Genomic DNA, 18,869 nt, shown 5'->3' on the forward strand with positions numbered 1-18,869 from the left:
AACCATTCACAGCCCCATGACAGTGCTTACAGGACAGTATATCGTAGCTAGTAACGACACCTTTCTGAGACATGATAGAGAATTGCCATCTCCTCCAACGATAAACAGCCTAAAACTGTCTTGTGCTTAATTTCTAATTGCTATGATCAGTTGATCCGCTGCTGCAAAAGGGAAAAGCTGTTCATCACCTCTCTCTGCCACCATTCACTAGAAGCCACACCAGACTTTTGAGCTTTTATACAGAACCTGCACCATTCTCCTTGGCCAGCGCTTCAGTGCAGGCATTGCACGACAGCTGGGGGACACCCAAAAGACAAGTCAAGTGACAGCATCTAGCAGAATTCCTAGCCCTGAACCTACTCACACATACATTGGCTGTGTGAATATGAAAGCCACCTGCAAAATCTGACTACATCACCAAACTATGTAGATTTTATTATTTATTGTTATTGTAGAGTTATTATATTATGTCCTTGCCACTACAGACAGCAAAAAGCTTCAAATGCTGTGTGCAAGGATACCATTAAGGGAAAAGTCACCAATATCCAAAATTTGGCTAAGGGCTCAAAAACATCTGCCTCATGTACCCAAACCTTCCAGTGCCAGGCACTGACACATCAACCTACTGCCCGCCCAGGGTTTACTATAGCCAAGAGAACCTTAATGGGAGCATATGTACAAGGGAAAGTAGGAACTGTCAGGGTGACCCTTGAAGGCCCAAGGAGGGTAATGAGGCAGAGAAAAGGGGATGTGCCTCTGGAGAGTTGTGCCATGGAATAGAATGAGGTGAAAGATGGAAAAGAGGAAATCAGAAATTGCTGAGTTAGAGAAACAGTGCAAATGACCATGGCAAGAGGGATTAAGAAAGGAGAGAATATGTTAAACAGAGCCTTGGAGGATACCGGTGAAGGATGGAGATAAAAAGTGGGGAAACAGACTGGGAGAATGAGATAGGTGGGTGTAGTGGTACAGAAGGACTGGTGGGCATGAAATTATGTCGTGGGCTACAGAGTGGGAGGTATTCGATAGTATCAGGGAAGTATCCCCGCAGGTCAAATAAACACAGCCACTCAAAGTTACAAAATGCCATCAGCCTCAGACAAATTAGTAAGCGTGATCTGTGAAAAAACTGTTTTAGCTACGTTATCTACCATTCTTCTCTGGTTGTTTTTGTTCTTTAAGACTGCCTGAAAAATCTCATCTGGAATATAAACTGATGAAGAGCTGTCTGGGCCTGCAAAAACCCACCAACTTTATTTCTGAGGAGTGACAATGGCTAGGTATCAACTCAAATGCTTAGTTTTTGACATGTAAAGGTCAGCATTGTAGCATTAGCAAGACAGTACTAAAGACCATACTTTAGACACCTAATATATTTACATCTGAGTTGCAAGTACCTAGCTGCAGTTAGATAAAATGATTTAACTGCAGTTAGATGGATGGGTACGTGGTGACAGGTACGTATTGACACTGACACCTAAGACACTAAGTGCAAGAGGGCAGAGTTGCTCTCTACACAAACGCTTAGATTGGGCTTGACAGAAACTGTCAGAGCACAGAGAGAGAAGGGTCTTCCATGGCACCGAGTGCCTGTGCCTCAGTAATCTTAGCAGTGGGGGCCGGGCCAAGCTGCTCCCACACGCAGCAGCCGGACCAAGCAACCCCGGGGAGGGGGCAAGCGGTTTTTAAGCTTTCTCACCGCTTGGAGCCGCGGCTGTACACCTCCAGGCACAGGGCAGCGCCGGCCCCTCGGTCACCTCACCTCAGCGGCGGGGGCTTCGCCTCTCCGTCCCGCCGCAAGTCCCCCAGTGATTGGTTGTCCTCGCCTGAGGGGCTCGGCGGGAACGGCAGCACCAATGCCGCGCCCCTCCACACATCGGGCTGGCCGCAAGACCGGCGGCACAGAGACCGGCGGCACAGAGACCGGCGGCACAGAGACCCGCCGCACCGGACTGCCGGCCCCGACCGCGCAACAGGGCTCCGCGCATGCGCCCTGCCGCCGCGGGCCCACCGGCTCGGGCCCGCCGTGCGGGGGCTCCCTGTGGCGCATGCGTGCTGTGGGGCGGGGGGGGGCTCGGCCCGAGGCGCTCGCTCTCCTTTGGCGGCGGGACCGTCCGCGGGGAGCTTGTCCGTCGTTGACAGCAGGAGGGGGAACGGGCCGCCCCCCGGCATGGGGCGCTGCTGGGGCCGCCCCCCTCGCCGGGCCCGGCGCGCCCCCGGCCTCTGCCTGCGGCGCCGCCCGCGGGGCCTGTAGGGGCGGCCGCGCCGCGCCCGGCCGGGGGCAGCGGCGGCATGAGGAGCCGCGGGGGCCGCCGGCAGTGAATGGGCGTCACGGCGGAGCGGGAGGAGCCGGAGCCGCCGGTGCCGCGATGGCTCAGGAGAAAATGGAGCTGGACCTGGAGCTGCCGCCGGGGAGCGCCGCGGCCCCGAGTGACGGGGGCGGCCTGAGGAGATCGAACAGCGCCCCCCTCATCCACGGGCTCAGGTGAGCGCGGCCCGGCCTGGAGCCCCGCGTCAGGCTGCCGGTACGTGGGGATTTGGCCGTCGCTGCATCGGGAGCGGGGCCCGTGGCCGCCCCGGTTGTAGCCCCGGGGGTTGCTCCGTGTTTGTTCAGCCCGCCCGGGAAGTGTGCTCCTCACCGCCCGGCCCGCAGCGCAGGGCGGTGGTGATGCTTTGGGGCGCCTTGGGCGTAGTGGGGAACGGGTTCCTGACCGGGGTCTCTGAGCGGGGAGGGATTTAGGCAAGGTATCCCTCTGGGTGCGGAGGAGTGCAAGAAAGCCTCGATGGACGCGCTGGCAACGCTTTGTTTGTTTGTTTGTTTGTTTTCGTCTAGGTCTGCTGTGTGTTATGTAGCCGAGAAACACGCAGCGCGCAGCGTGAAGGTTGTGGCTGTTATAGATAGAGTAGCAATCTCTGTGATTTCTGTAGTGATTTAAGTCTGATCAGAAAAAAAAAAAAAAATCACTGCACTGTGTATGATTACAACAGTAAATGCTTGCGGAACAATCGGGTGAATTCCGTGAAGATCGTTTCATGGGACCTTGAAAGATACCTAAGTTTTACATTTTATGTAAAATAACGTATCGGATGTCCTGCAGTTTTTCTGGATTATACTGATTTTGTTACTGTGTAATACTGGGAAAAACACAAGGAGTTGTGTAGACGGTTTTGCTTGGGTATTGCCATCCAGCTGTGGCAGGTGGTATTTGCAAGAGTGGCTGGACGTTTGCCATGTGTTCCAGGTCTAGCCCTCTTCAGCTGACAGGGCAGAGACAGTGGCAGTCCCAGGCAGGCGCTAGGGAGAAGCTCTCAGATACGCATGGTCTCTTGTATAGGTTTGTGTTTGGGCAAGTTTATAACTCGAAGTGTTATTTCTTGCCCCCTCTGGGCTCTCATGAAGTTGGTAGATGCCCCCATCTGCTACTTAATGTGGCTGACATCTAACTTCAAGGTGGTCCATGTGCTGCTACTAGTAATACGTCTGCAGTTTGGGAGAGTATATTGATAATAAACTTTATAAAACATAGTGTAATACATAAGTACTTTTTGTTTGTTTGTTTGTTTGTTTTCCTTAAACTTAATGTTTCTGTAAGGAAATAGATACCAAGTGATGAACATATCTTATAAATCTTTTATACCAAACTGGTTAATGGTACATTATGGTTTAGAGGAAATGCTAATTCTTGCCTATTCAGTCATGATTTAATGTTAAGGAAACACAATTGTGATTCTTTTACATAATCATAATGAAACAACTACCAGTTTACATTTCCATGCAATATAGAAGTGAATGGCAGTTGTTCCACAGGGAGATTTCTGAGCAGGTAAACTAATTATGTAACTGAGACGAGATGTTTTTATAGTCTCAGCCTTTTATAAGTTGTTTCTTACAAACTGTGAGACCTTTAACTCTTTAAAATAAAATAAAAGTATCCCATAACCATGCTGCAAACAAATTATTTAATTCAGGGTTTGGGCAAGTAGGGGGACGAGCCTGAAACTGTGCATGCACTGTGCGGTAGGTGTTTATACAAATCAAAGTGAAATGCCATTGAACTAATTTGAGGTGGTTGCAGTGGTTTGCCTGTTAGTTAGGAATTTTCCAGCAGAATACTGTTTTTTCAAGATTGCAGCTCTTGGCAAGAAACTTCATTTTTTCCCAGAATGGCTTTGTTGGCTAAACTGAAACAAAAGCTCTTGCTCTTGAGCAGCTTGCTTTTTCTACTCTGCCTTCTGTTTGACTTCTTCATTAGCAGATTTAATAAGGAGCTTGGAGCATGATTTACCATAGAGCCAGAGAACATTTTTAAGTGGAATATTTTAGACCATAGAAGTTACCTTTCACAGAACTTTTGATTCTTGTTTTTGTGCCAAGTAAAATTGATTTTTAATGGGAACTGTAAGAATTTTCTGTGAAAAGTAAGTCTGAGATCTGACCAGCTCTAGTGTTTTTGCAAGGGAGATTAAAGATAAGGATATTGTAGGGTTGTTTTTTTCTCTCCCTCTCTTCTCTTCTAGATAGCACTGAATATTGGACTCAGCCTATGGTAATGTGTAAAAAATCATTCCAACCTGTTTTCTCCATTCAAACGTTGGATTTCAGGGTGTACTGTCTGTGTCGTGTTTGCATACCAACCACCACACTTGCACTAAGAAGAAGTTGTAGCTGTTGGCCTCAGCCAATAAAACTCATCTCTAAACATCATGTCATGGATTCCTTAAATTTCTCCTGTTCCACCTCCTATCAAATGGCAACTGTTTGATCTCTTGTGAGTGTAAACTGAGCAAAACTTTCTTGCAAATTGTAAATGATGTCTGGACATTTGTACTTGACGTTTCAGAGGAAGAGAGTCAATGCTTTCTTCTTGGTGAAAAGCTCAGTGCTTATGCCAAGCATAAGCTATTGGCTTTTATTTTGCAGAGTAAGCTTTGTTTATCTTTATTTATAGCTAGATAAAAGCAATCTAAAACTTATGTGTCTAACTAGTGCATTTTAAACTTGAGGATTCTGATAGTGATGTGTCTTGAAGTGCATTTTGATTATCAGTCTTTAGAACAAGGTATTGCGATCTGTCAGATTAGTTTTAAGAAATTGTATTTGTGTAGTGCTTTTGTTCATCCCAAGTTAGGAGCTGAAACAAAAAGATACAACCCAGTGAGTTCTTGTAATTTGGATCTAATTACAATCTTACTTTTGGATCTGTTTGCCTGTGCAGTTCCTCGGTGATTTTTAGGCATGGAGATTGTAGGATTGTGGCTTAAAATTTTTATTTTAGTGACCAGAAAACTTACTTAGTTTCTGCACTTGTCTTCATTAAGTGACCTTCAATGGCTGCTGATAACACTAGTGGTGACCGGTGAAACTTACTTTAGGAATTAATAGAACTAAAATTGCCTTGAGAAAGGCACTAATTTTATATAAAATAACTGATTTGCATTATTTAAATGCATGTGCTGCTTCCTGGTAGAAGTGTGACTGTGGTCAGATTCTTAGGGCTTTAAAAACTGGTTTTACTGTATGTTTAATTTAACCTCTCCTACAAAAAGGTTCAGATCTTATTAGATGTTCATAGTGATAAGATTTATCAAGGTACTGTGGGGTTTTTAATTCTATTTTATCTGTGGTGTGGAAGCTGGTTTCAGTTACTTGCTATACCATTTATAAATTTGTTCTGTTGAATGATGTTTGAAGCGATACACAAGCTGCAACCATTCCAAACATCATAAAATCCTGCAGAAATAATCAGTCTTAACAATTTTTCTGTTATTCTGAAGACTCAATATGATTAATCAAAATCATTAATTGAAGTAGCTGGGACTTGGGAGAAGAGCAATTTGTTTTCCATCCTCTGCCAACAAGCTAAAAGATTTCTTGTGTACCTGTCTCCTGAGTGCTTTGTCTTGAAATGATAGTTGTCGTAGCATTTGAAACTTAAGAGGTACTTTTTGATAGGAAGGAAATGGCTTTTGCATTTGACGAGTGTTTCTTTTCACAGCGATAACTCACAGGTGTTCCAGGCTAACGTTTTGCGAACCCGCAGGAACAGTACCACAGTTATGAATCGTCATAGTCTGGTAAGAAAACTCTTAGACCAACCACATTAGGTCCAAAGCAGAAATGTGCAAACAGGATTAAAGAAGAAAATAAGATTGTAGTCTGTGAAACTAATACTGCATGTTTTCAGAAACAAGGCTCCAGACTGTGACATTAATATGCTGTAGCTATAGTGAAATGTTATTTATAGACCATTTGGCCTTGGAGAGTACTTATGTTTCATTGTGATCACAATTTTGTTTATAGAATGCAAGCAGATGTTCTAAGATAGAGCGAGGAAGGTAGTTCACAAGGAAAACTAATTGCGTAGATGCGTTGTGGTTCGGTAATCAATGTGCTAACCATTTCTGATGTTTAAAAAAAATGGGCAGTGCTGCTCTGATCTTAGGTTGCCTTTTATATAGTAATGACAGAATAGACTGTTGTAATCATCAACTGATGCAACAGGATAGAACTGGCTGATAGAACATGAATCTTGAGACTTCCAGTATGAATGATTCCATATATCTTAGAGATGCTCATTCACAATTTCAACTTTTGTCAGACTTCTGTTATTACAGCTCCCCAAATCTGAATTTTTAAAATACTAGTCTAAACCCATGATGCTTCAACCCAGAGAAAATATTGCATATCTTGTATTTCAGAATTGTACAAATAGTGTGATTTTTGACTGGTTTAGACCACTTGCACAGGATCACATAGACAGCATGGTTTGCTAACCCTTAAAGGGTTCGTGTATATGGGGTAGTTATTTCCTCTAACCAAAAGGCATTTCTGGTCAGACTTTCACATATAACCAGAAATGTTGCTCTTCCCCCTAAGACAGCCTTAAGAAACAGGTAGACACAAGATAACTTCCAGCTGCATTCAGCTGTTTATTAATGTTTTGGAAAACTTAAGCTATGCTGGGGTAGGAGGTGAGTAGTCTCGATTTTCTTTTAAGTATGGGAAATGAAGTCCCTGTAATACTAGCAGCAATTATGCTGTTTTTCTTAGTTACCTTTGGAAGATGCTTTAGAAATTATTTATTAGCCCCAGGTTAATGGTTGAAGAATACTACTCTCCTATTTTCTTTGCTGATGTTCCTTAGCTAAAACTCTGTTTTAAAATTGGGACAGACAACTGCTTCAGCAAAGGTTTGCATCTGTAACAGAATGTGGATAGTTATGTAAAAGTCAAGGAAGACTGGTAGAAAAGCCTTTCTCCTGCTGGGGTATAAAACCCAACAGAACCCATCATGGTAAAGATTTCTTTAAATAAGTCTCTTTTGTTCATGTAAGTTTTTAGGGTGGCAGCCTGGGATAAATTTGTTTATGCTTGTGGTCAGATGGAAGGAGGAACAAACAAACAAAGGCGAAAGCTCAGTTTATTGTGTTTACTTTTTGAACATCCTCAACTGTTGGGCAAAAAAAGATGCTAATTTAGGGTGCGTTGCCTGGAACTTGCTGGGAAGCAGGAGCTAGTTCACTAAGGGCTAGCTCTTCTGGCTGCCTCTAATAGATGTTGCAGTCTTCTGGACAGAACCAGTGTTCCCATCTTCATGGGGTGATGTTCTTAAGCCTTCACCTTGCTTTAAGGTTGTTAAAAAGCATCCTGAAAGTTGATTTTCTTCTTTGCTGTCGGCTGACCAGATGCTGACAAAATACAGTTGAAATTTTGCTTATGCTGAAAATCAAGTGCTCAGTGCTAGATCGGTGCCTTTGTCCACTTGGAAATATTTCTTTGAATTTTGGTCTGGTTTATGGTTCTGTTGAAGATGACAGGGAGGATGGAATTGGAAAGGAGCTTAGAGATTATCTCATCCTTCTGTGGTCTTAAACCAGGATCATCTGCAGATAAATGTTTTTGTGAAAATAATTAAACTTTCGACACCTAAGGACCCTAAGCAACCTCATCTAGTATTCTTGTTATAGCAAAGAAGTGAGTGTAGTTTTGTGTTAGAGATATTCTAAGGAGCTAGATGACATCTACTTTGGTAAATTAAATTTTACAATAAGTAGGTGATGAAGTGTACTTCAAAACCCACTTTTTTGTATTTAGGAAAACTAATCCCAGTTTTATTGCTCTAATAAAGAGGGTGAAAAGATTCAGGAGGTGACTGAAGCTTTGATAATTTAATATTATGAGTATAGCTGAAATTTTATGTTTTGTTAAACTGTCGAAAAACATTGACTAGTATTTTTCTAATCTGTGTTGTGTTTACTGTCATGGGAGTTGTTAAAATGCTCTGATAACTGAAGGTCATGCTCTGTCTGGCTCCATCTTCAGGGCTGCTGTTGTCCAAGTTGCTCAGATGAATTCTAGAATCTTTTCTTGTTCGAGTAGCTTCTCTGAGTCTCAGACTCCAACTCTTTTATAATGATGACTACAGGGGCAAGCTATGCCATTTTGGCTGGGGCTTAATCTGCGGTTTTCTGACAGTAGATGCAATTGCCAAGGAAGGGTCAACTAGGCTCCATGTCCACTGTTTATTTCCTTCCAGAAGATATCAGTGGCATCTAGTGAGTACCTGTTTGGGGGTTTTTGTGTTGTTTGTGTGGTTGGTTTTGTTGTTTAAGCAAAACTAAAAGTCTGTGGTTAAATGCTAAATAAAAAAGGTACGATTTCAGCAAAAGTTGATTTTGTAAACTTTTTTTAAAATTCGTTTTGTTTTGTTTTTTTAAAGCTCGGTAAGTTCCCTGTGATGGTTCAGTGCGTGGCCCCACAAAGGCTTGTGTTGGCAGAAGACAGGGGGCACTGCAAGGACAGCAGTGGAAGGGCAGGGGTGCCGGGGGCAGGTGACTGCTTACTTTGGCTGTGCTGCCTGCCAGACTGGCACTTCTGGAACTTCGCCTTCGGTGAAAAAGATTGTCTAACATACTGGAGAAGGGGAAGGTGTTTCTCTTCCATGTGATAGTCTAATAGTTTGTAATGGTTTTTATTAAGTTTTGTGCTTTCTTAAAACATTGAGGATTTGAGTAGTGTAATTTGAACAATGAGTTCAGTCTGCTTTAGCAAGCATCCTTTAAAAGGTACCAAGATTTCTTCTCACAAAAAATAAATCAAAGGACTATGAATAGGGAAAAAGTGAATTTTAAGCATTGTCAAAGCAAGGACTGTGACTTGTTGGAGACGAGATGTAGGACCCTCAGAGTTAGTGGGTTTTGTTAGTGCATTAGATCCTGCAGAGGAACACTTAGCTGTCTCTGTTATTTTTACTTTCCGCTGTGAGCCGCTGGTTTTATATATATTCTATTAATGTCAAACCTTAAAGTATGTGGATCACAGTCATAAAATTAGAATATAATGAGTGGAACAAATGCATTTCTACTGTGGAGTGACAGTCTGAATAGGCAGGAATGTACTATTGTCCAAATCCTTTTCTCTCTGTGAGAATCAAGGTCGACTCAAGGTCTGTGTTGGCTGGTACAGCTTGGAGGAACTTTTGTTAGGTGCATAGGATTTTTTGGGAGCCTGGTATAAAGCTGACCTATACTATGAAACTGGACTCAAGAAGTAGCAAATTAAAATATTACAGCTGTTAGACTTTAGTAATATATATTATGATGACTAAATTCTGGCACAAACATTATCATTGAATAGTTTGGATTGGAAGGGGCCTTTAAAGGCCGTCTAGTCCAAGCCCCTGCAGTGAGCAGGGACATCTTTAGCTACATCAGGTTAGACTTCCTCTGTGTGAGTCTGATAGTCTAATATCTTTTGTTGGAAGAAGGGCGTGATGTCTTGATGTTTGAGTTGTTTTTGAGGGAGGATTCTGGATATATGAAGCATTAACAGTCTGTGATAACTTACCATAACCTTTTGTGTAAGACAGCAAAATCTCTGTATTATCCATGGCACTGACTAGAAGATGGTGCAGTAAATGGTTAACTGATTGTTTGTTAGTTCTCCAACTTTGGCATACTGAAGAGCTCTAGTAGTGATTTGTGAAGCTAATGAAGCCTCATTCTGCATAAAGGATAAAAACACTTAAATAATACAAACCTCACTTGCTGAACACACATCCATTTTAAGGACACCTTGATTTTGGAAGGGTTGTCAGCTTACAAAAGTTAAACCTGTATTCAAAGCTTTAGCATTAAATTTTTGATCCCTGAATGGGTTATGACAAAAGTCAACTGAGGGTCAGACATTTGAGGGATTGGAAATATGTGAAAGGAAATTCTATTTTGATAAAATGACTTTTAATTATGTAGTTTTGAGTATGTGGTTTTAGATCATAATATTCCAGTGAAATCTTGGTGCAAAACTGACAAAATTAACAGACAACTGGTTTTAGTGACATCCTCTCTGGTTTCACCTGAATTGGTGAAGCTCTTGAGAAACCATAAAGAAGGTATTTAACTCTGTTAGCCTTCTACTAGCTGATTTTTTTCACCTGTCAAAGTACTCATTTAGAGGCAGACAACAATCCAGAAACCTTTTTGCACAATGTGTTGTTTTGGTTTTGTATTTTTAAAAGATCTATTTGGGAGCCTTCTAGATTTATTAAATGAAAATATTCTGGATCACTTAAATGAAAATATTTACATAACCATATACATTAAGGGCAGCAGTGTGCTAGTTAAATGCAGCTTCATTCTGTAGAGAAGGCTGTGAGGTCTAGTTGCCTGGAAATGAAGTGAAAGCCAGGCTGATGCCAATTAGCGTCTGTGAGCATACAAAGCAGTGTAATATGGAAATTCATATTATCATGTTCTTGCAAGTAATTAATGTAGTTTATGTATACTGAGAACGTTAGAAACAGTTTGAGGAGTTTTAATTACTTTTTTTTTAAGTTTGAGCTAGCACTGTAGAGTGGTTACTAGCATTCTTGCACCTTTGCCTTCATTCTCCTGTAGTTTCTAAGTGTGTTTCAACTGGACATGGCTTTCTTTTGCAGTTTGTGCCATCATCTCCCATCCGAATTCCTAGCAGCCGTCTTCATCAAATCAAACAGGTAAACACAGATTCTAATTTTTTTGAAATTCTGATTATTTTTTTATAGGTGGTTGGAGTTTTTGCGGTTAATATATAATGTCCTTCAAATGACTATATATTTTACTTTGAAAATGTGGTACAGTCTCCTGCAGTCTACCACTTCAAGGTGTTTTCAAAAGTAAAGGCATTATCTTGTCTGCAGAGTTCTAAATTTCAGAAAGTAGAATGTATTTTATAGTAAGAAGATTTGAGCAGAAAGAGAAATCTTAAAATTGACATTTTATAAAGGAAACCTTTAATGTAAACCCTTAGGGTAAAGTTTCACCAAGATTTTGGCAGTAGTGCCAGCATAAATATTCAGGGCCAATAACAAAGTGTTCCTTAACTTGTGTTGGCACAAGACTGTTGTGCAGCCAGAAAATGAACTGGATAAGGAAGCACTCTGGCTGAAAAATTGTTTGGACTCTTCTGGCTGGGCTATTTTTCGTCTGTATAATTTTCTTATCCAGATCACTGTACTTGTGCTGTCACAGCATGAGCGGAGGGGGAAGGGCACAAGAGCAAACACTTGCGGAGTGGGGGTAGGGGCGGGTGGCAAATATCTGAGTAGGCTTAAATAGCACTGCTACCAGCCAACAGACCACAGTCTGAAGACTCAAGTTTTAAAATCAACAAGCTCAAACTCCTGTGGCTCCTCCATTTTAGCTGTCAACTTTTTGACAGTAGAATGTTTATAAAATTGGCTTGAAGATGTGTGATTTTTTAAATACAATTTATTTTTTTTTTTTTAGCTTGCTGGTTTTCAATGGATAGGCTTGATTTTTACAGGGTGAAAAGTAAGAAAACAGTTTAATGCTTTGGACGGCATTTTCAGGGTATGATGTCTGAAGTGATGGAAGGCACTTCTGCTTCCTGCCTCAGATATTTAAGGTGCACGCATAGTAATCCTGAAGACAGTAACTGCTTGCTTTCATTATGTAAATAATTTACAGGCTTAAAGAGACTCTGAAGCACACCAGTCAGTTGTAGAGCTGTTTTATCAACCTAAAAAAAGTTAGGACTAATATGTAAATGTGATGAGAGCAAGGGGATGAACTACTGTGGTTCTGTTGCTCTATTACATGAAGTAAAGTTTGATAACTCCTTTTTTTTTTAAAAAATACTTCTGTGTTCATAATTGTTCTGTACATTTATTAAAGCAAAAAATGACATTTCATATTTGGTGTTCGATGATTAAATTCACAAACTGAAATTCCATGTCCTGTATACTTATTGGCACAGATGGGAACCTGTGCGATTTATTTCTGATGTCTTTCAAATCTTAGCAAATAATTGCACAGTTGAACTATGTTAGTAAGACTCTTCATACATATGATGAAGACTGTGAAGTTGAACTTTTATTCTTGAACTGGACTGAATTAGGGAATCTACTCATTTACTCAACAGATTGGATAGCATTTAGTTAGTTTTGAGGAATGGTGTCTACCTAAGAGGGGATTGAGTCAAATTTGTACTTTAACTTGGTGTTAATGTTTAGTTTAATTTTGCATCTTTGATCCATTTTAATAATATTTTATGGATGTTTTAGGAAAAAAACCACCAATAAATCCCAAATTTATTGTGTACAGTGCACTGTATAGCAAATGAAGTGCTGACAAGTGTCTAGTTAGTTACTAATTCATAGAATAAGGTAAGAATCCAGCTGTGCTTTTGAGGATTATCTGTACTAGTTTCCACTGTGTTAAATATTATTATGCAACACTCATAAAGATACTCTAGCATTTGCAGAACTTTTGGTTCATATTATCATTGTTCAGTTTTGTAACTCCGTCTTCAATAGTAATGAAAATAAAGAAGCTGCTTGAGAAACAACCAGCTCCCGTAAGCACTACTTATGTGATGGCGTCTCTTTCTACATCACTTTCCCATCCTCTCCCCCTCGCTCCTTTTCATGTAGTGAGAGTTATTAAGGTTATTGTTGTTTAACAGAGTTGAATTACATTTTCTATATAACAAAATGAAGTGACATGATATTTTCTGGTTTGCTGTAGCAAAGCCTTTTTTTGGTCTTAATTTTTCACCTGCTAATCATTTAGGAAGAAGGAATGAATTTGATGAACAGAGAAACAGTGCGTGAAAGGTAAGCGTTAAGGCAAACTAGAATACTTAAAGCGGTCTCCTGTAGGCCTGGGACAATACATATCTCTTCTTCTTTATAGAGAAGTGCAAGTAGCAATGCAGATGAGCCACTCATGGGAGGAGAGCTTAAGCCTGGTAATGCATTCATGCTTTAATCTGTGTTTCTATTATCAGTATCAGGACACTAGAGACTCTCTCATGTCAACATTTTCTTTTATAGTTTCACCTACCATTAAGGTGTTTGTATATCACTGCTTTTGATCAGCAATTTTTCACACTAACAAGGCATAAAATTATCAGTTGTTCGAGGGTGGGTTCCTTGGGCTGGTATGTCAAAAGCAAATTGCATGGATGTCTGCCTGTTCAAATTTTCTTCCATGTTCTGATACTCACCAAGTAACATTTAAGGCTGTTGTTGTTGAGCGTAAGGTCGTAAATGGCTACCTAAAAATTATTAATATGATGGAGGATAACTTTGGAATCTTACTCAATTCCACACCAATCAGTCCTTTTCATGTTAAGGTGCTTGCTCATAAGATTAATTATATGCACTATTTACAGAGCGACAATGATTTTGAAAAATCATCATCACCAAAGCAAGTAGACTTTGTCCCAGTTTCTCCAGCTCCTTCACCTACGAGAGGAATAGGGAAGGTGAGAAAAATGTGGTAGTAATGGTTTTATCTTGAGTAGTGCTAAATAAATTCAACTGAATTAGCCACGTGCTCATTTCTACCTCAGCTGCAAACAAGAAAACAGAGAGTAAACAAAAAAGCCTAAAACCCCAAACCAGAAAATACCAGCTAGCAGTTGCCTATCTTGTGGATGTGCATTTCTGTGGGGTATTCAACTGTTAATCTGTGGTTAATAAACCGTATTCTTTATTTGCCTTCCTCTTGGAATAAGAGGAAGGGCCAGACATTCTTATTCTGTGAACTATAGTCTGTTTAACCAGACTATAGTGAAATAAATCCTTGACACTTTGCATGTATTCTGCATGAAAATGGAACCTGTCCCGTTTTTTAGTTATTTTTTTCTCATGACAAAAAATGGTATCTCAGTATCCCCAGCCGTATTGACTGGTTGCTTGAATTGATAGTGGGTTGCTTATTTACCCACAATAAAGATCAGTTGTTACCATACAGGTGTGATACAGTGTTTATACATAAATAATGCAAACTGTTTTACTCTCAGCAATGCTTCTCACCATCTTTGCAAAGTTTGGTGAGCAGCAGTGGATTACCTCCAAGTCCTAGCCCGAGTCCAACCAGGCGGTTTTCAAGGTAGGTACCAGATCATATCAATAGTAGAAAACTGGCATAGCTTGTTGACAGAGGAAAGGCTTTTTAAATACCAGGATTTGTTATATACGTAATTCATTTCTGATCACAAATACAACTTTATGTATTCATGTAAACCTTAGGTTTTACAGTGCTCTAAAGTAATTCTTAAAATCCTCATGTCATAACGTTAGGGAAGCGGGCTGCATTGTGGCATCTGTCTTCTCAATGTAGTCTCTATATTGCTCTTAATCATGTCTGAAGTAATTGAAATGAATTCTAGGTGGAAAAAAAACCCCCGAAACAAACAGATTTAGGGTTTGTTACTGATTCTGGTTTTAGTTGCATTGGTTGTTTTCAGTGATGTGGGCATACAATTAAGTTCTATTAGGCCCTAACAGTTCAGCAAAGGACTGTCTGTCAACTGAGATCTAGTCAGTGCCTAGATGTGAGCTTTTAGACTGCCTAGCTGTGAAATAATGTGATTAAACTTTTTCTGTTAAGGTCTTTCGTCAGGGTAGGAAAAAAAAAAAAAAAAGGACTTACTTTGGATAAGCTGCTTTAATGGCTATTTTCTTAGTGTTTTCCACTTAGTAGTTTATCTGAGTAGCTTTTAATTCTTTACATGTTTTCAGGCTTCCTCTATTAATGCTGATACCAGTATAGCATATGCCTTCTTTTAGCAGGAGAAGTCAGAGTCCAATTAACTGCATTCGACCAAGTGTTCTTGGGTCAATAAAAAGAAAAGGTACAGTATTTGGTTTTGACTAATATAATAGCCCTACTTGTTAATTTTATAATAATTCATATAGCATTCTTCATAATTCTGTTCAATTGGCTGATACTTCAAAGAGTGACTAGAGGTAGAAGGTATTACAGGTGACCAAATAAATAGAACTGTTTGTTGTGGTAAAACTGAGATTGATAAATTAGTTTTTACTATTCCATAAAACTAATAGTAGTTCTGTTCTAACACCTCTCCATTGCTGTAGTCATATAGATCTTATAAGAAATAAATGTAACCTGCTTAACAAAACAAGAAATACAACTATTGATATATTTAACATAACAAACAAAGGATTTTGAAAGTCCTGGCTAACTGAAGCACACAGGTAATGTGGATTTAAAGTCACTCTTCAAAAGCGATGCAGACCTGGGAGACACCTTATAGCTTTATTGGGAAATGTTTCTCTATCCTCTTACATTTTTCTTCAAGCTTAACTTCTGGTTATTTTATTGTATCTGTTTTTATATCGCCATGCTTCATCTTTGTAACAGAACACTTCTGGATCCATGACAAATTTTAAAATACCTTTACCAGAGTTCTGTCATAGCATATTTAACTGTATATCTATGCTTCCTTATTCTAGAGTATTTGGAAATCGAAGTCAATATATAAGTTTAGTGATAATCCTGGACCTTGTTTTTATTGATTGCAAGAGGAAAACAAGTTTTCCTTATTTTCAGCTTCTCTGCTTTGGTGGAGCTAGTCAGTGACCTGGTAGCTGCATAAACTGAAACAAAAAGATTATTTTTCGCTACCGAGGAATAAATATCTGATATCTAAACCCCAGTTCATAACTCACTAAGCTTTACTGAAGCTTGGATTAAAATATTTCCAAGAAATGAACAGCCTTTATAATTTCAGCATGAACTTCTATGATTTACGTATAAAATAACACTCGATCTATCGTAATAAACTTGAACCTCTGTTTGCTCTGTAGATGTACATTGAAAGTAGATTTTAGTTTAAATAAGAAGTAATTTTTTATCACTCCTTATCTCTTACCAAAGGTGTTACAGAGATAGAAGATCATCCAAAAAGATTATTCCAAGGATCCACCAATGTGCTTACCTCTGAAGTTTCCCATCAGACGGACCTTGGGGGATGGTAAATGCTGTGCTATTTATCGTGTCGATGTCATCAGAAACATTACAGGTCTTTTTTTTTCATCTAGCAATGGTTGTGCTTGAAGTTGTTTCCTTTGGTTTTGTTTGGGTTTTTTTTTTTCAATACAGACAGCTCGTAATTTTGCAGCACTGAAATTATCGCAGTAATATTCACTACAATATTACAGTTTCTAGGACTGACTGTTAATGCTTCATGTATATAGGAGTTGAGCATGTTTAGGAAAAGATACCTCGTGGCTGGCAATTTTTGGAGTCAAGTTTCAAGTTGCAATCAAAAGTGATTGCTAATGCTTGTGGGTGGATTGGGGTTTTTTTGTGTGGTGGTTTTGGTTGGTTTTTTTTTTTTCTTCATTGCTCTTGGTTGTGTAGGAAAATTAGTCTGTCTGACCCTCCCTGCTGGGAGGAGATAAAAAATACTGTGTTAAAAATTGTAATGACTTGAAATAGCAAGGGATTTTGATTTGGTATTTTAGTCGAGAGGTTAATAATACATAGGGTGCGCCCACAGGTCTAGCAAGGCAGGGTTGTTTGCAGTACTTCTCTCCGTTTTGCATCAGCTAATGTACGTAGCTGTGCACAAGCTTTGAGCCTGTTGCAGTGGTGTTAGTAAAAATCGATGTTTTAAAGGAACTTTACTTTTGCACACCCTATTTGCAGTAGGCATAGCAATGCAGGTTCAGCTGCTGCATCTTGGTTTAGGAGATAGTAATGTTAGAAAACACTTTGATGCTATCAATGATGATAGATCACCTACAGTTATAATTTCATGTCCTGTGAAATCTGTAGTGAATGCTACAACCAAAATATGTACAGTTTATCATCGGCTCTCCTGGCAAAAGAGACCTCCGGCTATAGGCAAGCCCAGGACCTTATCGGAGGTGGGGTAAAGCTCGTGATGGATTGCTCAGCCCAATGCTTCTACTCTGTCTGCTGTTTCTGGGTGAGCTGAAGGAGGAAACTGGCAGAATGTTATCTGTCTGTCTGGAAGTGACTGCAAGGTGTGTAGTTGCAGGTCTCTTTCAAATCACAGGGCTTACTGTTCCTTCAAAGCTGTGCGTTTGGTTTTGAAATGGCTTTATAGTGAATGGGAGGTAGTATTTGAACCTTAACAGAAAGAGTACCTCATTTCTTGTATCTTGATGTTACTCTGTTTTCAGTCTGTCGTCACGTGCTCTTGATAACAGAAGCAGTGCAGGCTCTTCCTGTGACTCACCAGCTGAAGTCGGCACCAACACAGACTCTCCAGTCTCACTTTCTGACTCCACATCTCCTTTTTTGCCGGTAGATCTTACAGCCAAGTTGCCTATTAATTGAGAAGCAGAAGTCTGCTAAGGGACACCAAGAAACAGGCTGGATATCAATAAGACTTTGTTGCGTGTAACTGATTCTGTTCCTCATAGGAACTTCCAGAAATGTCATTATTTCTAGAAAACTTCCAGAATAGTTCCTTGAGGAGGAATTCATGTTTCTAGTGGTTTGTATGACATTTACTAAAATACAGTAAGCATTTGAATTGCAAACGTATTTGATGCTAACACCAGTAAGCAAGCTGTTGATTTACAATGGATATTGTCTTGTTGGCTTAAGTTACAAATACCGTGGCGCATTCTGCTTGTGGAAGACTTGGCTTTCCATCCTCCCAACAGACAGCGTCCTCACTGACATGAAATGGTGCTTGTGTAGTAGCAGATAACTTCCACATTTGTCCTCAGTCTGAAACCAATGAAGCAGCTTACTAATTTGTTTTTATTCCCTGAGCATTAGACATTTATGTGTTTTGTTCTTCATATGAAAGGGGGAATATTGGGGGGGGGAATTGATTCTTGTGCTCTGTTATGACTGGCTGATAATCAATTCTGTGTTCTAATAGATGTCAAAAGAACAAGTTGGTGAATTTTCAACTTAAATTTATGTGTTGGATTTTATTCATGATCACGACTGCTGTTGTGACTAAATCCAAATTAGGTGTAGAACTTTCTTCTGGGTTTTGGTATTTTTTTTTCTTCCCTGTTTCTTCTACTGTGATGTGAGATGCTCTGTTAAAGATCTTTTAATAGGTAAAAAAAGAAATAATGTTTGGAACAAAACATTACATCCTGAGGTTTTAGTGTTTAGTGCGCTTCAGGAGTGCATTATTTTAACAGACAGTATTCGTCCTTATGTAAGACTTTTTGTTGGACAAATACAGTGAGGAATCTTGAATGCCTTTTTTACAGGCTGAGGCAAACATGTTCAATCTGTGTTTAATGTCCTGATGTCACTTCCTCAAACTATGGCATCAAGTTATTTCTGCTGATGTAAACTTCAGATGCCGATTGGAAGACTAGAATTTGATAATCTGAGATGTTTCAGGATTCTTGTACTGTATTTGAAAAGTCAGTGGGTTGAGGCATCCTGATCTCAATTCTGAAATTCCCCAAACAGGAGGAATAATCCACAGACCCCACCATAGACAGATGCTTCAGATTTTCCAGTGGCAACCTCATTTTGTTTGTTGACTCCTGTTATACAGCTGAACTTCCCCAGCTGGGTCCCCATTTGTCCACTCTGTACTGGGTGGTTTC

The 18,869-nt window shown here is 40.1% G+C and overlaps 1 protein-coding gene across 1 annotated transcript; it reads left to right on the plus strand.

Annotated features, from left to right (window-relative positions):
- The first annotated feature begins 2,339 nt into the window (after nucleotides 1–2,339).
- On the plus strand, nucleotides 2,340–17,642 carry LOC104340681 (P2R1A-PPP2R2A-interacting phosphatase regulator 1). Its single transcript, XM_086469934.1, has 10 exons — nucleotides 2,340–2,485; nucleotides 5,997–6,075; nucleotides 10,938–10,994; nucleotides 13,072–13,115; nucleotides 13,195–13,249; nucleotides 13,676–13,768; nucleotides 14,309–14,397; nucleotides 15,078–15,142; nucleotides 16,189–16,285; nucleotides 17,463–17,642. The coding sequence occupies exons 1-10, from the start codon at nucleotides 2,370–2,372 to the stop codon at nucleotides 17,617–17,619; spliced, it is 852 nt and encodes a 283-aa protein (XP_086326060.1). The 5' UTR covers nucleotides 2,340–2,369; the 3' UTR covers nucleotides 17,620–17,642.
- The last annotated feature ends 1,227 nt before the right edge of the window (nucleotides 17,643–18,869 follow it).

Source organism: Leptosomus discolor, chromosome 9 (assembly GCF_034619465.1).
Source record: "Leptosomus discolor isolate bLepDis1 chromosome 9, bLepDis1.hap2, whole genome shotgun sequence".
In the NCBI taxonomy this organism is placed as follows: domain Eukaryota; kingdom Metazoa; phylum Chordata; class Aves; order Leptosomiformes; family Leptosomidae; genus Leptosomus; species Leptosomus discolor.

Bases quoted from the DNA above. Each gene is read 5' to 3' on its own strand.
- LOC104340681 (XM_086469934.1), top strand. From the start codon at position 2,370: ATGGCTCAGGAGAAAATGGAGCTGGACCTGGAGCTGCCGCCGGGGAGC. The intron at 13,116-13,194 runs GTAAGCGTTAAG...TCTTCTTTATAG, and splicing joins AGAGAAACAGTGCGTGAAAG to AGAAGTGCAAGTAGCAATGC. The intron at 13,769-14,308 runs GTGAGAAAAATG...TTTTACTCTCAG, and splicing joins CTACGAGAGGAATAGGGAAG to CAATGCTTCTCACCATCTTT.